The 11038-nt window shown below is 33.1% G+C and overlaps 1 protein-coding gene across 1 annotated transcript; it reads right to left on the reverse strand.

Moving 5' to 3' along the window:
- Positions 1 to 9873: 9873 nt before the first annotated feature.
- On the reverse strand, positions 9874 to 11038 carry LOC126631224 (protein SMALL AUXIN UP-REGULATED RNA 12-like). The gene has a single exon (XM_050301396.1). The coding sequence runs from the start codon at positions 10933 to 10935 to the stop codon at positions 10483 to 10485; it is 453 nt and encodes a 150-aa protein (XP_050157353.1). The 5' UTR covers positions 10936 to 11038; the 3' UTR covers positions 9874 to 10482.

Genomic DNA, 11038 nt, shown 5'->3' on the forward strand with positions numbered 1-11038 from the left:
TGATTAAAGAATTAGTTTTGGTTGAGTTTTTGCAAAGATGATATTTATACGATGATTTAAAATATAAACGGTTTTAATCATAAACACAAAGTTTTGTGAATCCATAACGAACATTTTGAATATAAGTTCTCACTCATCCTTTAAGTAGCCAAATACTATTCCTAAATACATACTACTTGTTTACGAAGCATTTTAAATAAACAAAAAAACAACTCTGAAATTATACAGTTATGACCAAACCAATTTTATCATCTTACACATGTTATTACTTAATAGAAGTGTAGTTAAAAAAAAGGGACACTTTGGATGCGGTCCCTAACTATCAATATTCTTTGATTGAAACCTTGTTAGTTTTTAGTTTTTGATTGAGGTCCCTGACATTAATGTAATAATGTAAGTTACTATATTTTTTAAATTAAAAATTAAAAATTGAAATTTGTAATTGTTTATATTAATGAGATTTTAAATAAAACCCATAATTTATGGGATTAAAAATAATAAAATATAAATTATACTCTCTATTATATTGTGTGTGTATATACATATATGTATGGGTACATTAACCAAAATTAACAAAAAAAGTTATTGTACCAAAACATGGATACATTCTCAAATCAACGAAAAAGAATGTACCCATATAAGTTTAAACATGGATTAAAAAATTTGAATGGATTTTATATTAAAAAAAGGGTACATTTTACATATAACAAATTGATATATTTGAGAATGTGTACATTTAAGATTAAAAAATTGAGAATCTTTTTATATATAAAAAAAAACTAATAGGTACAAACTTAATTTAATTTAATTTTTTATTATTTTAGAAATGTTTGAATTGAAAATTAATTAGAAGTTTAATAGAGGTGTGAGTATTAAACCCTAAATTAATTACTAATTTTTATATATAATAAACATGTAAATTCATTATAACATTAATGCTAGGGACTTAAATCAAAATTTGAGAACTAATAAGGTCTTAGTCAATGAACAGTAAAAACTAGGGACCGGATACTAATTTTTCCTAAAAAAAATGAGAAATTAGGTTTACATCATTCTTTTTGCTACTACATTGATTAAAATCCTATTCATTTTTCAATTTTTAATCAAGGTTCTTGAATATTAATAACATCATTAATTATTTGAATAATAAAATATTTTTATTTTTAAATATATTCCTTTAGTGTTAAAAATGTTACAATTAGTATATTTATATTTATGGCTAAATTTTTTATCATATATTTTTATTTTTCGTTTGTACCTATTTTTAATTTGTACCCATAAATTAGTTTCTTTTTGTGCCGATATTTTTTAAAGTTTTATTTGTGTTTGTACTCATGTGTATACCGTCACGTGACATTGTATATTTAATCAATGATAGAAAAATTACATATGGTATATTTATGTTTTATGCCTAAACTTTGTATCATATATTTATATTTTTAGTTTGTACCCACTTTTAATTTGCAACATTTTTTTTAATTTGTAGTATTTTCTTTTTAGTTTTATTTTGTACCCATGTATTAATTTCTTTTAGTGCCTATATTTTTTTTAAAATTCATTTGTACTCATAATTTTTTAATCTTTTATATGTACCCTAATTTATTTATAATGTACCCATTCTTTTTTATTAATGTACCACTTTATCATATGTGAAATGTACCAATTTTTTTAACACTATGGATACATTCTTTTGCCATTTATTATTTCTTATTTTTACATAGTTTTTATCCATTTATTCAATAAACATGTTTGAATTTTTTTATTGAAACCGTTTCTAATAGTATTATAATAAGAGATTTTAAATTTATAGGATTATAAATCTCATAAAATATCAAACAATTAATGTCAAAACTATAAAAATATAAATATTAATTGTAATATAATGAGGTGTACAAAGTAAAGGGATTTTGATCAAACTTTGAATATCATTAAGGTTTTAATCAAATAATGTTAAGGATTAGGGACCGCATTCAAAGTATCCCTAAAAAAAATAAGGAAAACTAATGAAAAATGTTAGAAAATTTTGAGTTTTAACGTTGAGGACAAAATAAAGGGTAAAGTAAATAATACCATAATTAATTTTTTAGTGTAAAAATGTAGTTTTTCGTTAAAGTAAACAGTACCGGAAACTTTTTGTTAAAGTTCCTTAAAAAACATTATTATTTATCATTACAAGGTGAAGTTTGTTCAAATATACATAACCGGTGCCAAGTTGGGACAACAATTTTTTATTATTGTAAGAGGTTATCTTATTTTAAAGAGATTTTATTGTAATACGATTTTTTTGCTGCTCAATTCAATTATTTATCTTTAACGTGAACATGCATGCATTTTTTGGAATGAGGATACTTTCCGGATCCTCTTTGTGAAGATTATGTGGATTGTCCAATCACATTCATTTATCGTATATTGTATGGTCAGAAATTATTGTAAATTTTTTTATTTAAAATTAAATATAAATAGTACCTGACAAAAACTGACCGTACGATATACAATAAACGGATATAAGACAAAGAGAATTCGGAGAGGATCCTCATTCTATTGTTTCATCTATTTTCTTCTTGAGTCAGTATGGAAATTATAATTAATAAGCAACTTTGACGGAAAAGTTTCAAATTAAAATTCATTGTTTTCAATAATAGATCTCTCTACTCATAATGGCAAATCATCACTAATTAGGAACTTAATCTGCTTTTTACTTTCGGTAATCCATCAAAACAAAGACAAAAAACAAAACAAAAAAGTACGCAACGACAAACCAAAATATAGATATAATTAAAGATCTTGAACAGGTTGAAAATTACGTATAAATTAATGATAACATTAGTTTCAACATATTTTTGTTCGATGGACATCGTCAAACTTCCTGTCAAACGTCAGCCATGAGGAATTCTAACAGTTCGTTAAACTTCTTGTTATGGCAACATACAAGTTAAACTGATAAATATGTTATTCTTGCGGGCCTTCCTCTATTGTTGCCATGCATGCCTGTCGTAACTGTCAAAAGTAAGACTGTAATCTTGTTACAGTACATTATTGGCTCGTTTATATTTGCTTTTAAAACGATTGAAAGTGTTTTGATAAAAATACTTTTGAAACCAAACTAATCTTTAATGAAAATTTAAGTGAATCATGAAAAAATACTCTAAATACTTTTTGGAATAAGCATTAAATATAGGAAACTTGAACGAAAAGCTCCCGGTACTGTTCATTTGAACGAAAAATCACATTTTTACACTAAAAAAATAGTACTATTCACTTTACCCTTTATTTTGTCCTTATCATTAAAACTCAAAGTTTTCAAGTCATTTTCATTAGTTTTCCTTTAAATATATGCTTCTTGCAAACGAGACATATGCACTATAATGAAGCACCTATATAAAAAAATCAACCATGGCTAGCTTGAGCTATGCAACCAGAACATTAAGGTGGCGGTCATGATATCTTAATCCAATCACGCATTTGTTAAGAGTTGAAATGTGAGGAAGAGTTGTCCCACATTGGTGAGGGACAAGATTTGCTATGTGCTTATATTGGTCTTGGGCTACTTCCCATATTGCCAATTGGTTTTATGGTGGAACCTCAATTTCATCAGCATTTAGTGTAAGTTAAAATGTACACGTGATAGGTTTGGATTCTTTGGTTGCATGTAAGTTTTTCAGATGTGTTTAGTTGCAGTATAAGTAAGTTAAAATACGAGTGTTATACGGACGTCTTGATTGCACGTAAGTTTTTTCGAGTGGTCCATTGATAGAAGATGTGGAGATCCAAAGCAAAGGGTAGTCGCATTCACAATGCCCTAAAACAAGCATGCCTCGTAAATTATCATCTTCTCGGTTGTTATTTTGTTTTTGGAAGCCACGAATGGATGGTCGTCAGACTTGCAAATGAAATCTTGGGTCCTGCAATGTAAGGCACGTTTCTGGTTCACATGAGTCCCACTCGAACTGTCTCACATGACATATGAAACAAAGAAAGAAAGGAATCACTATTACCAATTTTTCTTTAATAGTTCGAAACTAATAAGTATTTTGGAAATAAATCACAAATGAAGATTGTTTAAATAATCAAACTACTTAGATGGATTAGGTCGTCTCTGATATTTCGAGGATCTTGTCTAAAAATTATAATGGGTCTGTTTGCTCTCGTACTTCATTACATAATATATCACAAAAGTAATAAAACAATAAAAAATTAGCATGCATAAATATCATGGATATTAAAAAATTTAAATAAAAAATCCACATATTCTTTTCTTAATCTCTTTAACTCTCACTCAATTCTCTCAGTCCAAACAAGAAACAAAATAATTAAAATCACGAAGTTAATTAATCTAACCATATATCAGTCAAAAGTTGCTCTTCCTCAAAACCGGTAATGAGGTGGGCTATCAAAGCCAAACCCCACTTTTACTAATACTATTGCGGGTTTAATTAGAGAAAAACTAATGAAAATTGTTTGAAAATTTTGAGTTTTAACGATAAAAATAAAATAAAGGGTAAAGTAAATAATACCAGGATTAACTTTTTAGTGTAAAAATGTGATTTTTCGTTAAAGTTAACAGTACCAGGAGTTTTTCGTTAAAGTTTCATTTAATTAGACGATAGTCTTCTTACTTCATGTAATCCATATTTATTCGAGCAATACTCAATTTTAGTTTAAAGCTACATGAAGGAGAGTTTGAGTTTGGATGCTTAGCCAACTTTGCGAACTCGAGTGAAGAAAAAAAAATCGTACTGTTATAGTTAACTTGGCTACACTCATATCTGCTTCTTCGCTTAATCGCTTAACTAATTAAAGGGAAACTTTTTGGCGGATCTAATAAGTGTTTTGTAGTAAAGGCATGCAGGACAGCTAGATGTATGAATTATCAAAAGAGTTTGTAAGCATTGCCCTAGCTAGTAGCAGACTACCAGTAGAACAGAAGGAGCAACTTTCAGAGAGATTGTTTAGGCCTCCACCAACCGGCAATGTGATCAATAATCTACCCCCCGTAATATGTTTTCCCTATGATATGACTCCTTGCTTTTGTCTCCCACTCTTGAAGCTTCCAAATCAGAAAAAAAGGGGAAAAGGGTAAAACTTCTTTCTGTTTCTGGTTGGCAAAGAATAAAGCCAAATAAATAATTGTTTGATCACATTTTTTCTCTTTATGTGCACTTTTGTTTCTTTCAAGCTATGTTTTATTCAATTGAAAGACCAAAATAAACAAGGGTGTTCATGAAGAGAAAAATGAGGTATGTAGATCATTTCTACACAAGAAATTGTGTAAGAAAACGACTGGACGTGCAATTGGGGTCCATGAAGATATTAACGATACTTCTTCATCTTTGAGTTGTTCTGCTTGATTGGTTGCTCAAGATCTTTGGTCTTTACCCCGACCCAATGAAACAAATGGAAACACTTCTTATGACTCGTTGTGAATGATTATTAGAAGCAGAAGGCTACTTCGGTGGAATCCTCACGGACATAAAAAGATTGCAGTCTATTTAATAATGGTCGGAGTTTCTTCGGCCCGAACCAAGGTATCTCTTGATGAAATTACAACTTACAAGGCCAATCGGTTTGAAGCCCAAAATTACGATATTGAATAAAAAAAAAGCCCACCCTAGTCAAGTTTGGTGGTGTTGCTGCGAGTCGGAGAGGATGGAGGAGTGTGATCGACGGAGTAGGAGTGAGAGCATTAGAAGTTTAGAGAGAGAAAAGAAAAAGGTTTTTGTTTGAGGGTTTAGAAATGGCCCATTTAACGACGTGCATGACCTGTTTTCCTTGGCCCAAACAGTTTCCAAGCTAATTATGGGTCGAGCTATTGACGTAAAGAGATCCAGATCATGGGCCTAGGTGTTTTTTAAGATTTTGTTCATTCAGATCATAGTGGAAAGAGTATTTGAACACAGGACTGTGCGCGCAAAAATTAATGTTCTTAACTACTTGAGTTATAAGCCTCATGTACGTGGTTTTTTAGTTGGCGTCAAGCGGGTACAAATCTGTACATTTTTTCAATTTGTTCTAGCCCATTCATTCTTAGAGCTATTTACTCAATTGCAAACATTTCCAACATGGAAATAAAGTCATAGCAAAGCCCCTCTAACGAACAATTTATATTTTCTTAATATTATTCATCTTGTGTATTTTTATTATTATTTAGGCACTGAAAAATGAATATACCTTCTAGAAAATCACTTGGCACAATATACCAGAAAAAGTCGAACCTATTTTCGTTTTAGTGGAATGGCTCCAAAGGGGTCAAGAGACATCATACCCTTATCCGACCGTCCAAATATTTTCTCGAACAGAGATGAAAGCAATCGATGCCACTCAAAATCTGATCATATTTTTAGACCCTATATCTTCTCCATAACGGTCCCCATAAGTTGGAGAGTCCTTATTTCCATTCATTCACCAAATATACGACTGTGTTTCTAACAAGAAATATAATATTATGAACGACTCCAACTTACATGAAAAGAGATTCGAACTCGAATTCGAATTCTAAAAGGCGGACATATATATTTGCTGCTCTAATCAACTGACCTAATTCATATCTACCAACCGATGAAGGCGCCAACCCTATATATAAATTGGCTTCCACTATGTTTTTTTCTTTGGCACATGATTTATTTGTGTTTTTAGAGAACTCCCAAGAGAAATCGATGTCAGCAACTACCACTGGCTCTCTAGTGCTTTCAGACGTTCAAGCGTGATTCCCCAACTTAGACTCCTCAAAACGCTTGAGAGTTGAGATAGATCATCTTGGCTTTAAGAAGCAAATTTACATGTACATAGTCGTTTGATTGAGACGTCCATTTTTCCATGGAAGGGTCAAGTCTCCACATGCATGTGTTCAATGATCAAGTGCTTTATTCCTTTTTTGTGGTACTATCGTATCATGCATGTCATTTTCCAAACATAGATTGTACGCGTTGCATGGCACAACATAGTACTAGTCATATATGACACGCCTATTCATTTTCCAACGTGCAAACAAGAGAGTTTTTTTTTTTTTTGGCGAACATGCAAACAAGAGAGTTTGTGGGATACTTTTCATACGCATCTTCATTAACATACAAGTCTCTCGTTTATAGAATGATGTTATCTACACACCTCTTTCAATTTTCAATCATTGAATCGAATGAACTGAAGAAGATTAAAATACATAAATTGTGTGAAAAGTAAAAATGAGTATGTGGATAGTACCACCGTTTATCAAACATGTTGGAGACCTAGATGTAGCTCGTGTTCTAACATATGTAGTAAGGGTAATGCTATAGAGACTAAATTTATAAACAATATTTTGGAAACTAAATGACATAGAAGTTAATGACTGGTTTATTACTTAAGCGTTGATAAACGTGCTCATTCCTATTGGTGACACATCATTTAGTTTGCTAATTCTATTTATAAATTTAGTCTCCCTAGCATTACCGATGCAGTAATCAGTCGCTTAATTCTCAAAAAGGTTATAGTATATACATAATTTAGTTAGATAAAACAATGTGTATACTACTATGCACTCAAGTTCAAAATTAATTTGGTCTTTTTATATAGGTTATAATAGAATATTATTTGAATAAATTTAATTATCTCAAAGACGCGGACCATCATTGACCCCATTGCTTGAAAACTCTTCAGAATTGGAAACTAGTTTGACCTAGTTTGGGACAAGAAAAAGAATAAGTAGGAGTTTGAATCCATCCCCCACAAGTCAAGGAAACTAAATTCATCAAGGGCACTCATGATACATATACATACATACATATAATATATATAGCTAGTTTCTTTTCTTTTTTCTTTTTTTTTAAAAAATAAAAATAAATAAATCTCAATGAATGGATGTTGGTAGACAAACGGTAGTGCATTGTGAATTCAAATCCTCTCCAAACTTTTGTGTCTGAAGCCTATGGATTAGAGAATCTGGACCATTCAATTTAAATTCAGCGGCCCTTATTAGCCATTTCGCTGACCAATTTCACACTAAATCAAGCCCTAAAAAGACCCAAATTCTTTGGTTCGTTGGCTCCGAACACAAAAATTCGAAAATGATCTGAATTTGTGCATTGCAATATCTGTACTTAGCTTGTATTTGAAGTATTTGGTTAAAACTCTAATCAAGTAATTAGGCTGGAGCGGGATCGATCAGCGAATATAACATGAACCTAATTCTTGGTCTAAAAGCTTGGACAGCAAAAAGCAAGAAAAATAATAATTCAATCGTTCGTTGCAAGTCAAAGGTTCATAATATAAGTAGATCGATGAGAGATTATATTCTCTTTGAATGATTAATTGGTTGATCCGAGTGACCTCTCTCTGCATCTCTGCATCTCTTCTGCATGGCCCATCAGAAAAGTTGGTGTCCTGTACACCACCCAAATTCGCAATGTTTTGTACTCTTGGTAGATCACTCTGCCAGTATATGCTTATACCTGTGATTGTAGACGCGGATGCGGTAACAGTGGTCAGAAACCGAGTTTGAATCGCCCTCTGTATTCAATAAACAGTATCTAGTGTTCAATACATTTGAATTCACAATCTTTTTGTATTTTGTAAAATTTAATAACAATGTCATCCTCCGTGTAATTCACAAATTTAACCTCACCGCATTTCTCGATTAAGAGTAAATTGTAGTAATGGTCCCTCAACTTTAGCCATATTGTAGCAATGGTCCATCAACTTTAACCAAATTGGAGAAATGATCTCTTAACTGAAAATCCATTACCATTGGCCCCTCAACTCATCAAAACATGTAGTTATGGTCATTTTCATCAACTCCGTCTGAATTATGTCAAACTGAGTTATGATGGAAGAACCATTGCTACAATTTGGTTAAAATTGAGAGACCATTGCTCCAATTGGGTTAATGTTAAGGGATCAGTTCTCCATATGGATTAAAACCGAGGGACCATTGCTACAATTTGGTTAAAATTGAGAGACCATTACTCCAATTGGGTTAAAGTTGAGAGATCAATTCTCTAAATGGATTAAAACTAAGGGACCATTGATACAACTTTTCTTATTTGATTTCTCATTTTGACGAAAGTTCTAACAAAGTTGACGAAAAAGACCATAGTTGCACGTTTTGATGAGTTGAGGAACCAATGGTAATAGATTTTTAGTTGAGTGATCATTGATCCAATTGAGTTAAAGTTGAGAGGCCATTGCCACAATTTACTCCTTGATTAAACATCATTGTTCACAAAGTTATCCGTGACAAAACTAGAATAATCCGTCAAACCATCCTAACCGTTAATCATGTAATCTGGTGTACGAGCCTGAAAATTTCTTGAGTTTGACCGTCACATTGCCAAATGATTTCCACAAATACAAAATTGAATGAAGTTAAACATACGAACCCTACATAAGGACCCTGGATTTCTGTTGTAATGTAATATGTGAATGACCTACATGAATAGTTTGTTACTCTTCATCCGAAGAAAAAAATCAGATGGGTTATCATTCATACGAAGAAAGTTTGTAGAACAAATAATGTTGCTATAGTAATATTCTGCCTATAAAATGAGAACATAAAAAAGTGAGAAAGAAAAGAAGAGAGAGGAGAAGAAGAAGAGAAAGAAGAGAGATACAAAATAAAATACCAAGGAGTTGGGCTAGAGAGAAGAAGGAAAATAGTGAGATTTATCTTTGTACTCCTATTATTTTACATAATGAAAAAAAGTAATACTGCTCGAGGACGTAAGAGAACCTCGTAAATATTGTATCTTATTTACTTTATGTTCAACTGCACACATACTGTCGATTTTACAACAATTTCAATATTATAACTCCCATAACGGCCTTCCATGATTGGAATTTTATATTTAAAATTTTTAAAAACAAAGGGTACTAATCAGTAACTAAAAATATTGCAGTTAATAGTTGTCAAAAAAGGTACTAATCTGTATTATTATCGCGATAATGAACTATCATGCTGGAATTTCTCTACAATTTATCATCTAATTAATCAATAAATCACAGAATTTACAAGAAAAAACGAGACCCAATTCAGTAATTTCACTCTTTCCGTCATCTTTCTCCTCAGCAGCTCGCTTCAGGTCCAAAAATTTAATCACACTCACCTCCGCTCCGATTCGAACCCGGGACGACTCGGTGGATTGACTCACCCACTCAGTTGCCATCTCCATTGCATTCTTCGGAGCTTCATGCATTCGTAACTCGGCCACTCGGCTCAGTAACTCGGTATCCAGTGCCCCCAATAATTAATTACATAATTTCCACGGCAAAATAAAAAAAAGGGAAATGTAAAAGAGCACCCAACCCAACTGGGTTAACTCGTCCGAGCTGATTTTGCACTTGAACTCGGTCGCTTAGCGTTTTACTCTGTTCAATCGATGGCTTTGGAGCGAGACGACTAGGACTGAGTCACACCCGGGCGAGTGAGAGAACCGGTGGGACTTCGTATGCGTCTTTATTTTTTCGGAAACCATAAAAAATAAATCGACAAAATTCAGCCGGTTTCTGGTAATTTTACCAAATTGTCTTCTCGGAAAATCCACGAAGCAGCGGTCGAGAATCGGCCCACAATTCGGGGTTACTCCGGGCGCCAACGTGGCAGTATTTCTGGAAGTCGTCGACGTTGACAAACCGGGTCGACTTACCCGACTCGGAGCGGGAAATGAATCGGAGAGCCTCCTCGAACAGCGACTCGTCGCAGGGGATCGCGAGCGGGCCGCTGTTCGAGAAGCCGTACTCCTCCTCGGCTTGCACAAGGAGCTTTTTGAAGACGGGGTGGTTCAAGTACGACGCGCGCACCACGAATCTGGTGCGGCTGGTCCCCACGCAGACTGCGACGTGTCCAGCGGGAACATCGGAGGGTATGCGCTTGGTGGACGTGCAGGCCTTGCTGCGCCACCGCCGCAGCAACTGGCGGAGCCGCACAATGTGGCGGATCTTGCTGCATTTTCCGAGTCCGGCTGACATTTTCTGGGAAAGTGAAGGAAAATGCGAGACTTTTGCGTTCTGTTTGGTTCGCTGGAAAATATAAGGTGCTGAAAAAGCAAGATTTGGGGGAGTGTGCTTCTGA

Source organism: Malus sylvestris, chromosome 8, assembly GCF_916048215.2.
Source record: "Malus sylvestris chromosome 8, drMalSylv7.2, whole genome shotgun sequence".
Taxonomy (NCBI): domain Eukaryota; kingdom Viridiplantae; phylum Streptophyta; class Magnoliopsida; order Rosales; family Rosaceae; genus Malus; species Malus sylvestris.